Source organism: Fistularia commersonii, chromosome 14 (genome assembly GCF_037954325.1).
Source record: "Fistularia commersonii isolate RoL2024-O1a breed Wild chromosome 14, RoL_Fcom_v1.0, whole genome shotgun sequence".
NCBI classification, from domain to species: domain Eukaryota; kingdom Metazoa; phylum Chordata; class Actinopteri; order Syngnathiformes; family Fistulariidae; genus Fistularia; species Fistularia commersonii.
Window position 1 is genome coordinate 5490847 of NC_141297.1, and position 14084 is coordinate 5504930.

The window sequence follows — 14084 nt, forward strand, 5'->3', positions numbered from 1 at the left end:
TGTGCATTTCTGCCCTCCAACCCTTAACACTGAATTTCAATTCACGGCTTGGAATCATGCAGAATTAAATGGTTACAAGTGGTGGGAAAAGGACCTTTATTACTATTGAAAATATATTCCAATACAAGTTCTTCTTTTGAAAAAAATACACCTGACCCCAATCGAGTCTCGGACTTGAAAAAGATATTGTGCTTCTTTTTCCAGCATCTGATCAGTGCTGAGCAACAAGACTCGAAAGGGTCCGCCACAAGAAAGTTGCTAAATAATACCGGTGTTAAACGTTGCACGTTAGAAGAGCCGGTTTATTATGAAATTACATGTCTGATTATTTACTATCCCCGTCTGAGAGCTTCTAGACTCAGCAAAACACACACCAGCTCATAAACAACCTGATGTCTAGAGCCTAAAAAAAAAACAAAACAAGTGTTCTGTTCTTACGTTAAGAGTGGCTGTCGTTTCTCCTGAGAAATATCCTAGAGTAGCCAAAATCAGCCTCTTTCACCTGCCACTCCAGCGCTTTCACTTCTCGTTTTTGCTGCTTTCACTTGATCGCCTGCTGTCCGGAGTCCAGCTTCTCCTTACTAAAAAAAAACTGGCCCTTCAGACAATTTGTGATCACTGGAAAACAGCCTTTGCAGCTGCCTCCCTGCTTACTACAGCTGAGAAAACAGAGCACATGTGGATTTTCTTCCTTAAACCTGCAAAATGACTTTTTTTTTTGAGCTAAATAATCCTATATGTTGTGCTGAAAATAACTACATTGATTGTAAACTTAACTTCAGAATATTTAAAATGAGGGGGGGAAAAAACGGACAGAAAAATGAAAATGTACTAAAATTTAATCATTCATAAAAGCTGGAAAAATCATCTGACAGGGTAACACAAGAAGCAATATTAGAATTGGTTTAGTACAATTATCTTTTCATCCTCAAAAGACACAAATCAGCACCACCCCCATCCCATCAGTCTATAAAATACTAATTTCTGTAGCTTTATTATGCAAAAATTGAAGTAGAATATATTATGGGAAATATGGAAGGCTTGCAGCTCTTAATATAAAACAAGTCACTTAGGAAAAGTGTTACCTCATCAATACACATCCTGGTAAGTAGGAGCGAGTAACTGATTTGTGACGATGCGTCTTCGTCAACGTGGTTAGTGCAGAAATGTGTGAAAAGGCCATTGCTTTACAGGTTTTCCTTTGCAAATGTATTGTCACTATATGCCAAGAAGTTGATGTTACCTTTAAGAAAAACACTTTTAGCTCCCACTTATGGATTAAAACCCAAGATCTCCTCTTTTACACTGATATTCCAAAAAAGACACATCGAAGAAGGAGGCGGGAAAAAGAACAACAAAAATAAAGATAAAGTTTCTTTGCCATTAAGGAGCAGAGAGGAGTATGCAGAGTTATGTGCCATCTCCTGCCTTTTTGTGAGTGGTGAAAGTCCGTCGGCCTTTTTCGAAAATGTTCTGCAGAGGACTTGGGATGCTGGCACAGTCCACTGGGAAACAGTTCATCATTACACATTTCTGGATTTGGGTGAAAAAAAAAGACATAAAGACATCAAATCACATGGTGAAAAAAGTCAGCTTCATTTCTTCACTTCCTAGGGAAGTTTAGGAGATTAAAAAAATATCATGTTCAAACAAGTTTGTTTTTCTTGACACATGACAAGAGCAGAGGAAAATGTTTTCTTCGTTAAATGAGCAGGAGTAAAAAAAAACAAAAAAAACAGCTACTGCTCTCTCTGCAATATAATTCTGATTAAAAATAAATCATTTTAAATCATGATGTATAATTAAGAAAACCCTCTCTTTTTTATTTTCAAATCCCCGTTATCTTTACTGCTCATTGTCTTATTTTCATATAGTCAATTCGTTTAGCTACATATTTACATCTCGCCTCCATTGGTCTCTTATGAACAGTTGTAAGCAGAACAGTCTGAAGAGCAAATTAAAATCAGTATGGAAAAAGCACAGGGATCAAGTTTATTGTACAGGCGTGACCAATGAGTGCCCAGCAGGCTTAGGATTAAAGATCAGTTTTAAAAAAGCACTGGGATCGAGCACTGTTACAAGACATGAGGCAGATTAAATGTGTCTTGCTACTTGAAACTAATGTGTAAACCCAATTTACATTAAAAACAAAAGGGATTCTCTAATGATGCCAATGTGGTGGTTGTTTTTATTAAATCAAAAATTTAGGATAAACTTAAGGATTTGTCAGAACTTTAACAAACATACATGAGGCGAATTGAAGGTGACGCCTCCAAGCAGCAGAGGGATGTTTGTCTCTGCAGACAAGGCTGACAGCAGCCTCAAAACCTAAAGTGAGTGATCTAACTAATAATATCGGACCAGTAAACAAAATGATTCACTGACAGGCTTTGAGAAAAACCTGTTCATTTTAAAGTACAATTGCCACACTTGGACACCAGATGGAGTCAGAGTGTTTGATTAAGGTTGATATTTCAAACGCAAGTTACAGTAACAGAATGAAACCTGAAAGGCATTTTGTTCCCTAAGGACTATAAACACCATTTTCCCTGTAGAGCGTTTTTTTTCACCATCTATAAAAGTGCTGTGTGAGTCATAGGCGCTTCAATCCTACCGATGTTCAGCACGCCATTCTTGCTCAACAAGCAAAAGGAAAACAGTTACTTAAGCGCTGCAACAGGCGTCTAAACATTAAGTGACAATCCAGAGCTAGGCGAGCTGCAGGAGCCTTTCACTCGTCTAGAATAAATTTAGTCCCAACACCCACTCACCTAGCCTGGAGCTACAGTGGGAGGGCGTTTAGAGCAATGTGCAGCCCGACTTCTTTTTTGTCTTCTTTTCCATCGGCGTTTTTCTGTTGATCTGTCGCACCAGATCATAGAAAATCTAGAACAGGGGGGGGGGGGGGGGGGGGGGAACAAAACGAAAAACTTTTACCTCCGCTGTCACAACACTAATTCATTGTTTAGATCACTTCAGCTTTTGAATGCTGCAGGAAATACAAGACCGCTTTCCTTATGATTCAAAATCAGTCAAAGTCACTTTGGTAAACGTCACCTTCTGAAAAATGACTCATTCAAGCACTTGGTGGACTGAGGGCACACAGAAACATTGGGACACTTTATCGCAGTCAAGTGCTGAGAGATGCAATGTCTGTGGCTGGCCTGCGGACATGTGCGTGGAAGAAGACCCACCTCATTAACATTGATCTTTGATTTAGCTGACGTCTCTAAAAAGGCACAGTTGTTCCACTGGCGGGCCAGGTTCTGGCCCTGCTCCTTGCCCACCACACGCTCATCCTCCAGGTCACATTTGTTTCCCACCAGGATCATGGGAACCTGGTTGAGTCAAAAGGATGACAGAATTTTTTAATGTTTAAACCCATATCTTGCTTGTTTGTGGTAAATGCATGGGGTTTTCACACCGCACACACTGTTAACAAGTCTTCTACCTACGCTTTAACAAATATAACCTTCCCATCGGGTCCCAAAATGTAAGGAGCTACTGAATACTTAAATAATTGAAAAGGAATGGATTCCTTGAACAAAATCTGTACTTACAGTCAATCTGGCTATATGTAACATGTATGTGTATGTATGTGCAGAAGACTGAGTTACGTATGCAATTAAGTTAGCACAAAAGCTCATTCGTATTACAGTATTTATGTCTTTATGATTCTTGCACGTTTAAGTCAATGACAAATATGTAATACATCTTTCAGATCGTGTTTACAGTCCCATTTACAGTTTTCCTAATGCACATTTGAAAAATACACCGGTGTCCTCTGAACTCATTTTATTGAGCACGATGCTCACTTGTTTTTGAAGATACTGCCACTAAGCTGAAAATAATATAGAAGGTTTTAAGAGACATCCTCTGGTATGTTCTCCTTCCTCAAAAGACAAATTCTATGCCAGCTCAATTGTGCAATGCGATACACAAAATCACGTCTTGAATGTGCTGGCATTGACGGGAAGCGGCTATTTAGTGGATTTATGAGATCAGTGAGCTGCTGGTAACGGGTGGCTTGATAATATGATAACATGATAGAAATTTGATACGGACATTATTATCTCTGAAAATTAAACCAACTTGTAATGTGTATGAGGTGAAGATAACAGCTACGGCCTCAAATCAAACACATATTTAGCGGGGCGTTTCATTATGGTAATTGCACTCTGCCTGGCACGAGCTCGCAATTAATCAACAGATGTGGATGGCAGACGACATTTCATGAATCCCAAGTAGGATTTTCTAATTTCCCGTCTTCCCCAGTTTTGTAAAAGCATTTGTGAGCAAGAAATTAAACATTTGTGCAGGTTTTTTTTTTTTTATTTGTTTTTTTATAAATCACTTAGATCTAGTTTAACGCCTACGAAGCGGACATTAACTCTGATCAGCTAGTAAAGCAAAACATTTAAGACAGCCTCACGGACCAATTAAGCAAGCGCTTAATAAATAAATCACACATCGCATGCTGTTTATCCTCTCGCCAAATGAAGAGATGAAGACAGGGACGGAAAGTGGCAGATAGCATCTAACGGCAGCGCTGACATTTCCACCCTGTCACAAAGTTCCTGCCCCCCTTCGCTCTTTCCCACAGCGCAGCTCTAACAAGGCATAGACGAGCCCGCGAGTTCCAGAGGCAGATTATACAGCAAGGCATTAAAAGGTTATCAGTGTGGCGCCTTACATCGTAATGCAAACTATAATTAAAACTCCCTTTTATATCAAGTAGTACAATTGTCACCTGAACCTGCACTACTGATGGAGCACGAAAAATATCCAAACACTGATACAGTTTGGAAAAAAAGCACTATAGTGAATGCTGGATGTAAAATATATATTTACACAATAGAAAAATTATTCAATATGCCAATTCGATTTACTACATTGCTAAAACTTGAACACCATTTGAATTTTCTAGTATAGCTAATTCTATTCACGATAGCTTTTAACTCCACAATTTGACAACATGAAATTGTTTGCAAAAACTAGTCTGATCTGTTTGACGACACAGGAAAAATAAAAATAAACAAAAAGAGGTTTCACTTTCACTTACAGGTGAATGGAAAATTGGGACTTATTGGAACGTTAGATGTTGCTTCATTAAAACCTCAGCACATTAGTGTCTGTTACACTCACTCTTCTTTACATCAGACGTCACCTTAAAATTAAATGCTCACCACGTCATTTGGTGACCCTGGATTGGTTAGGATTCGCTGACTAGTCAAACAAATGAAAATAATGGAGATCTATGAAGTTTTCGGAACAGTCAGCTATCACATAAAAACTGATATGAGAAGTCTGTAAAACCACTCTTACTAAAATAAGACTATTGTTTATGAAGAGTCTTGCAGTATTTCAAAAACATGATTACAAACTATGTTTGGAAATGCAAGGTTTTCAAAAGGTAGTGTCACATAAACGGTGAATGCTTTTTTTTTTGTTATCTGAACTGGTCTGGAATTCTGTACCCTGAATGAATCTGCCTGCAAAGAACTCCAAAAGCATTTTAATGTTGAACTTCCATGTCACTCAGATTTATGTGAAAAGCAAAGGAACAAAACAATTAACTGTACTTCATTAGAAACTCTTATGAATAAGTGAGAATATCATCGGGAGGCTGACACTTACGTCCTCCGTGTCCTTTACTCGCAGGATCTGCTCCCGGAGGTCCTGCAGGTCATTAAATGTTGACTGAGCTGTAATGGAGTAAACCAAAGCAAAACCCTGGCCGTTCTTCATGTACAGGTCCCTCATAGCCGTAAACTGTTCCTATAGAGCAGAAAAATGGGGTTGGGGGAGGGACGACATCAGTTGCCTGTTTGTAAAGTCCTACACCCAACACCTGAATCTGATCCCACTTACTGTTCCGGCCGTGTCCAGAATTTCAAGCATACATTGCTGCCCATCAACCTCGACTTGCTGCAAAGAAAAAAAAACAAAAAAAAAACACAGTAAGTTAGAAAACAAAATAATAATAATAAGAATAATAATAATAGTATTAACAATAATCATTATACACACTTTATAAAAAAAACAAACTCAGTAGCTTTAACAGGTAAGTACCAATTAGACCATGCTCCCCCTGAGCTCACCTTTCTGTAGGAGTCTTCTATTGTGGGGTCATACTTCTCCACAAAAATGCCTTGCACAAATTGGACTGTCTGCAATGGCCAAAAGCAAGGAAGCATCAAGACGGGCGATTAATGATGTTTGGTACTGAGACTGAACTAGGAAGCAGCACAGAGATAACCAGAATCAACTAGTTTCTTTGATCACTAAAAGTTACATATTGTTTTGGAAGCAAGGATAATTTAAGTTTTTGCACATGCCCTTTTAAAAGGAATCACTGATCACGACTGGCAGAAAAGACGTGACCTTGCAAAAAAAAAAAAAGAAGTCACAACAAAGTGACAGACACCGATTTGGATGTCATCACTGATCAACAAAGGCCAAAAAAAAAAAAAAAGGCAGTGAGACTAAGGATAACTCACTTATACAATATGCTGATGTGATTGTACATTAAAATGTATGTGTACAAAACATGTCTGGGATATGGCCTAGACAAGGTCCAGGTATTATACAAAGCTCTATCTCTACATTTGTAAAATTAAGATTTTTTCTTTTGAGGTATTCAGGAGAAGAACAACCTCAACATCTCCCTCTTCTAAAGAGTGAGCGGAGTAAAACATGTCTATTATTAAAAAAAGGTCACAATTCAGCAAATTTGCACTGACTCATTATGATCACAGACAACCATTTCAAAACATAAATATGTCCTCATCATGATCTTTTTTCTGAATCTACAAACTTCTGTGTCCGAAAATTGATGGCTTTACAATGCGTCTGAAGTTCACGGCAGCAGCCATCTCTCACCAGTGCAGATTTTCCCACGCCTCCAGACCCTAGTACCACTAACTTGTACTCGCGCATGGTGGGGAACGTCACTGGACAGCACAAGGGTCTGGGAAAGAATACAAGACAGACAGAAGGTGAGCGAGAGATTGTTTGAGTCATCAGCTGCAGAAATACACTTCAGCTAAAGTTAGATGCTTTTCCTAAATTAGTCTGCAGTGGAACTTATCAGGAAATTTTCTGCCTCGTTTTAAATATGTTGACATATGCTTGAGAAGCTCAGAACTAAAGAATCAATCATGTGTATTATGTTTGCAAACAGATGTGTCTTTGGATCCAGTGCATCTGCAGCACTGAACCCGAAGACAAAGACGAACAATGTCAACGCCCAGCTAGAACAGTATCAACCATGAAAACATTTAAACAAAAAATAAAAAGGATCACGGCTTACATCAGCAGAATAAAACGTCATTATTCTGCCAAAACTTGGGAGTTTTTTCCCACCCACTACCATGGGATTTCTGCTGTCATGATTATAGGGGTGTTGCCTCTCTCTTTTTTTTTTTTTTTTTTTTTTTTTACAGAGAGAGAAAAGAATATTTAAAGAGGAGTGGTAAGTCATTGCAAGCTGGTTTCTTAACTCAGCGGACCCAGTCCGCTGTTTTACCTGATTAGATCGTGTACTTGGAAAACTGCGCAAGATCCAGAGAATGAGACTGCAGCTGACTCCCGATGCTACAAATAACTTTCTCATTTCAAGATGGAGGTGAGGCCAAGGAGGATGACCCAACATCATCTCCATCAGCTTGACACAGTTTCAACTCACAACTTGGCCTAGAAATAACTGGCGCATGGAGCCTTCAAAAGGCATGGAAGCGTTTAAGATTATGAAATCACTTAATCAATCACATCACACAGGGATTACTGGCTTGAGGGGTAAAGCTATGTGTGTTCTTGATTTCATACAATTAAAAATAACATTAGACGTTGGTAATGAAAGAAAGATGTCATTCTTTTGTGGTGTCACTTTCCACCACAGTGTTTTATTATCTTTCGAGTGTGAATGCTGGGGAAAAAAATCACATGCTCATTGGCAAATCACTTGTTGTATGTCAAGAGGAAACTCAAGTGCACCTATTACATTTGTAGAGTACTTCCTGTGTACAAGATAATCAGTAGATATCATTGAAAGCTGCAATAAAAGAAAAAAAGGCGCACATTGGTGGCTAAAAAAAATCTGACTTTTGATTTTTGACAACACTCAGGCATTTTTACATGTTTGACTAACATGTAAAAATGTAAAACGGTTTCATACCGAACCCATGTGTGCCAAGCCTGACATAACTATACTTCTCATTTGACATTCTTAAATATCACCAACTGCTTTCTCTGCCCCCTCCATAACATAACTACGCCAATAGTTCCACCTCTTGCCTCAAGATGTCTGCCACTTCCCTAAAACGTTTCATTGTCTCTTTTTTGAGCCCAGTTCGTGTCCGTATGAGCTTTAAGCTCATACAGCATACCTGTTTGGTGTAACTGCACAAAGATTGGATTTAAAACAATTTGTGAAAGTAGGATCAACTCTTGCAATAAGGATGGTCAGAGCCCACAATGAGAAATTATACTCAAGATAGGTAGGTGAGTCTTGAGTGTCAAAATCTTTAAATCATGTGAAATAATGAACTTCAAATATTCAACTGCACACAGAGGAAATAGGGACTTAGAAAAAGAGGTACAGCTTTAAAGTGCTTTGTCTTACGGAATATTCTAAATTGCAAATATTGTATATGAATGCAACAGAGGAGGAGATTATTTAATTATGGGACCTATTTGAATTTACTAATCACACTATGTCTAAGGGACCTTTGTCAAATGTGGCGACAAACAATACAAAAACCACTCTGTCACACTCGAGCAGCATTTGCAATTCTAACGACGATGTATGAAGCACCACCAGAAACCCACAGCGAGAGACAGGCACACAAGGCTCTCTACAAAGACCCATTGTAATGACCCTCCATTACTCAAGTACAGCATACAAACAGAAAATAGAGATTGGTGTATACACGCATGACCAGGATACTGAAAATATCGCCATTGGAGGTGCACCTACAGATTAACACTAACATGAGGCTGATACATTTGTTCGTCTAATAATACGCAAAAAGGCAAATCCGTCATTTATGTTGGAATCTGAACACTTTGCCGAGAGGCTCAGAATCAGATAACAAAGCTAAGCCTTCCTCTGATTAGATATGAGCCTGAGCTCACACATTTTCAAGTGTTAAGTACTCGAGCTGACAACCTTCACCAATCCTATTCAGGAAATGTTGGTGGCTTTGCCAATAAGTGTGTCTCTTTGTAGAGTGGCAGTAATGCTATAAGCTATTTATTGCATATTGACAATGCATAAAACAGTACTCTCACCTGACCCGCAAATACAGACAGTGTAATTTACGCAAACTGAAAAACCTACTATGTACACGGCTGCTTCTGCAGATGACAACTCCCTCTACATCTGGGGAAGGGGGGCTGGCAGAAGGTCCTTAGGTACACTGATGTCAGCGGGCTGGAGCTCGGGGTCGGCTGTGAGCCAGAAACCTCTGCTGCAACAAAGTTCAGAAAAAAGGCAGTAGCTTATAAATTACATATTGAGATTCAGCGCCACTATTGTTCTGCACAAACTGGAAAATTGACAAACTTCTGGTCACGTGTGAAAAAAAATTAAACGAATATACCACATCAACTTCAATATTCCTGTCTGTAAGGCACACGCAGGCATCCAGTTAGTTGATAATATTGCAAGTACTCAGAATGTATGTGCAGTCCTGCTTTACAAGTCAGGAGGTGTGCTGTCACATGTTTGCTCAACACAACTAAATTAAACTCACTCATTAAAAAGGTTAATACTGAGCAACATAATCAGGAAATATTTATTAATCCCAAAGAAGTTTTTAAAGCCTCACATATCCCTCAAACTAATTCGTAATTCACATCAATAAAGCGAAAACACGGTCAGAGGGGGGAAAAGTGGATTTTTAATTTCCCCAGAGTCCAAACAGTCACCAAACTTAAGAAAACCCCCGAAAAGCTGTTTTCGCTGAAGCGCGATTTACACGTTTACCGACAGGTGTGACATTTTTCTAGATTAAATAAATTTGTTTTTGTGCCAACTTGTAGCGTCGCAGGAGTGAAGAGGAAGGGTGTGGCTATTAGTTTCCCAATGCAACTAACTGCCTTCGCCGAGTAGAACGTCCCATCGAAAAAGTTGGCCGTGTTAAAATATAAACACGAATAAAGTTTACTGCAACATTAAGGGTTGAAGGTCGTACAATCAGAACCCTACAAAAACAGACTTAAGTTTCGCCCGGCTTGTCAACCCAAATGCTAGCACTCGAATAGCTACATTCGGTAAAAAGTAGCTAACATTAAAGGGTGTCCCCCTGAAAATGAAAACTGAGCAGAATATACACTGTGTTCATCAACATTGTTTAACCTTGAGAATAAATGCTTATCATGTGAATGGGCTTTATCTTGTGTTTGAGAGGCATGGGAATAGAATTTCGGTGAACAGCCAACTGCTTAACAGAAAATAACTCAACTGTTTGCCGAACACCGTGCGCTAATAAGTTAGCTAGCCAGTTAGCAGTATCTTAAAAGTCTATCTATAAATCATGAAAGTTATTCCGATCTGCACACATCTTTTCTGCAAGCGTGACCTGCAATCCAAATGAATATGACTGAGAAAAAAATCGAACATGAAATCCATTTGAAAAGCATATCGTGTTTAAGTCGGCAACTCGTTAGTTAGTCATTAGCTTACGTTAGCTACTAAACCAAACCAGTTAGCTTGAGAGCTAATCTACTTTACCCACAAGAACGATGTCGCCACACAACGAGCCGGAAATCCGTTTTCGTCGGCTTATCTTAGACTTTTTAATTTTTCGTGACTAATCGCGAAGCTAATGGAGTCACGGGGCGGATATTTAGATTTAAAACTGCTACTTCTGTAAAGAGTTCGGGCTTTGACCACTTACCGTATTCCGCTGTGTGCCGATGTGTGTGTGTGTGTGTGTGTGTGTGCGTGTGTGCGCTAAATCATACAGGGCGAACGTGCGGAAGGGTCGCAGAGCGGCTATTGATTGGATCATGATCAGCCAATCACGGCCTTCCAAGTCCAGGTAGAATTTAAACCTGTGACGTCCGTAAAACTGTAAACACGCTTCTTCAAGTCTGTACAGCTGTGTGTTAGTTTGCAAGTTGTCCACATAGGAAACACAATAAAAAATCTGCCTGGAGAATGTCCTCATTGTCTTAACCAAACTTCAATTTAAATGTAAATATTCTCTACATTCTAAAATTACCTATTTTCATTTTTCCAAGTAGCATAAATCATTGGTTTTCCGCGCTTAAAGTACTGAACAATCTACAGCTCCCATGATATTATAATTTGAAGTTAGTTAAACTGCAAGACTCCAAGTCAGTCCCACTTGTTGAATTTGAAACTTAACAACCCATAAAAGCTGTTTTTATGATCTGTTAGATACTGTAAATAAGTAACTAATCAATGTGAAGCTGCTGTTATATCGATCTTTGATATGAAACTGTAGTTTCAACAGTCTTCGTTAAGTCTTTTACAATAAAAGGTTTTAAGTGTTGTTGCTGACTGTTAAAGAATTGTCACAAAGTTGTTGTTGTGTCACCAAGCTATTTTATGCCATATGACTGTCTTACTAGGTTTAGATATGGTGTATTTACATGATCACTGCGCCCACTTTTGTCAAGTTGATGTCAGTTCATGTAATGTATCCTGGTTCATCAAATCAGTTAATTTCCAAAACTAATCCAATACTAAAATACTGAGTAATGTTGGACTCAGTCGTATACTTTGTTTCAAGGTGCTGACTTTTATCAAATTTTTAAACACATGATGAGCCATACTGATAATATCAGCAAATTTGATAACTGTATTGAAAGGCGACATCATTGGGCAACTTACTGGATCATTACGTTCTTTCAACATAAATATATAGTTCAATTTCTGTATATATCTATGTTTGCAGGAGAGTAGTTTGAGATAGATATATTTAATATTGAAGAGAATGCACATTGGGCCATACATACATATGTTTTAACTGTTTGAGTCCTGGATGGACTCATAATCAAAGTAATTTACTTTTCAGACTGAAATGAACATTTGTCATAACATAGAGTCCAACGGTTCCATGACATTGCATTGACCTTTGCTGCTGTTGTCTCAACGGTAGCATGTCGAGATCTGCATGGAAAAATGAAAATACTACTCCAATCTAAATGAGATAATGGGTCATAAATACTGTAATTAATAAAACACTGGTCAGATCCTTTCTAATTATGACCACATTAGGAATTAAATGTAAAGTACAGTTGATTGATTTCGCCCGCATTGCTCAATACATCAAATAGGGGAACTTTTTACACGAAAATTACATTTCCTGCTCCTATTACTATTTCCTGTCAGGAAGCACGGGGTGACCTTCTGGTCCTTATTGACTCGAACGCCTACAGGTCTCAACCAACAACAGCTCCAGCCTTAGAAATTACCTTGGATACCCTGGCATCTTGTCTGGCCCTGCTGTTGCTGCTGCTGCTGCGCCCCCTGGCGGCAGTGCAGTGAACGCCACTTGCGGAAGTCTGCAAGAGGCTGATTATTTAAATTGGGATTTAGCGCCCTCTGCCGGTAAAAATGGAAATGAATCATTGTTACAATTAGATTGAAAAAAAAAATTCAATTTGATGTACTAAAATTAAAAAAAAAAAAAACCTCTCAACACTTCCGTAAAGCAGCTGGGTGTGTAAATAGTTTCTAGTCATGCTCGCTTTGTTTTAGTTTCATTTCCTGCCAACAGTGAATGGAAGTCAAAGATATTTTCAGTTTTGGACTAGTTGTCTGCACTATATAGTAAATGGTATTTCATTTTTGGTGTACCAGGTAGGTGTGTAAGTTTTAAATCAATTTCAATAGAAATATTATCATGCACATATGGAATATGTTCACTAATTACTTAATGCCTTATCTGTCATCAGAAAAGTCCCTCAAGCAAAACATGAGTCTTGTCACTGTTGAGGCCTAAAAGAAGAAGATGAACCTGTGTTTTCGCACAACACAGAACACTTCTGTGCAGGAAGGTGCATCCATCTCATCCACTAATTTCACTGTGCTTCATAAGAACCCTTTTTATTCTGCAGCTTTTCAGCCCGCTCCAGCCCTTTTCAGCCCAGCAGCTGCCAGAGAGGCCATTACCGCCGCCTGATGACAGGTCACCTCAAAGATCCTGCCGACGTGTTTCATGTGATTCACTCTTGCTCCACAATCTCACACACTAATGGATTTCCAACTGGCATGACCTGCCGCCATTGGCTTCCCATGTGTATTTACATGCAGCTCAAAAGGACTCTTGGTCAATGTGTGAGTCATCCTGCCAACTTAAAGGCATACTTTACTTTGGCAGTTAAGAAAGGGAAATTGTTACCTTTTTTATTTAAAACTACAAGAGGAAATTATGGGGGAATACGTTCATATGGTTATAATCCATCCGGTCCAGAGGTTTCAGTTCTCTTTCAGATATTTATTCTCATCGCCATGACACTATTCTCAACTTCCTCTTATTCTCCTGGGACTCAGAGATCCTTTACAAACGCTCTCATGGAGTCTTGTGTTGGTTTTTCCTTCTGCTGTGTAAAAGACTGAGCAGGTTTCCACTCTTTTACGGTTCTGGTGTGGCCATCAATTTACTCTACCCATTCCCAGTAGTTTTTCCTTTCATTTTTAATTCTGCTTTATGTCTTATCCTTTTTTACTGTTAATTATAACATAATGCATTTACAGGTACTTTGCTAACACTTTTCTAATTTTAAAGTAATCTTTTGACATCTTCAAAGAGATTTTTTGCTTGTTTTTACCTGGTATCTTAACAAATAACAGTTTATTTATTTTCAAGGTATCAAAAAAAATAAATTAAGATATTTATTAGATTGTTTTTAACCAGTTTTCAAATCATTGGTACAGAACTGTCTGGTTTCAACCTGCAATGAAGTTCAGCCATTCGATGAGTATTTCTTCATTGGTTCCTGGGTAAATTGTAACTTTGGGAAGTCTGATAGACAAAGAATGTCTGAAATCTCAGTTCCTTATCAAAAAACATGCTGGACATTAAGGTTTTCCTCATGACAGGAAATGT

General features: G+C 38.6%; 1 protein-coding gene across 2 annotated transcripts; it reads right to left on the minus strand.

Moving 5' to 3' along the window:
- Positions 1-821: 821 nt before the first annotated feature.
- On the minus strand, positions 822-10966 carry rap1aa (RAP1A, member of RAS oncogene family a). 2 transcript variants are annotated; one of them, XM_086160016.1, is made up of 9 exons: positions 10902-10966; positions 9341-9470; positions 6883-6970; positions 6102-6170; positions 5872-5928; positions 5638-5778; positions 3195-3338; positions 2772-2886; positions 822-1533 (listed from the first exon to the last, which is right to left on the minus strand). In XM_086160016.1, the coding sequence occupies exons 3-8, from the start codon at positions 6937-6939 to the stop codon at positions 2800-2802; spliced, it is 555 nt and encodes a 184-aa protein (XP_086016142.1). In that variant the 5' UTR covers positions 6940-6970; positions 9341-9470; positions 10902-10966; the 3' UTR covers positions 822-1533; positions 2772-2799. The 2 variants fall into 2 exon arrangements, with proteins under 2 accessions (XP_086016142.1, XP_086016143.1); XM_086160017.1 differs by having other exon boundaries at positions 9341-9467; positions 10902-10945.
- Between the last annotated feature and the right edge of the window lie 3118 nt (positions 10967-14084).

What these genes read in the sequence shown, in the direction of transcription:
- rap1aa (XM_086160016.1), bottom strand. Translation starts at nt 6,939, where the DNA reads ATGCGCGAGTACAAGTTAGTGGTACTAGGGTCTGGAGGCGTGGGAAAA. An exon ending in TAGAAGACTCCTACAGAAAG is followed by an intron (nt 5,929 to 6,101) that starts GTGAGCTCAGGG and finishes TTTTCTTTGCAG; the next exon opens with CAAGTCGAGGTTGATGGGCA. An exon ending in TTCTGGACACGGCCGGAACA is followed by an intron (nt 5,779 to 5,871) that starts GTAAGTGGGATC and finishes TCTGCTCTATAG; the next exon opens with GAACAGTTTACGGCTATGAG.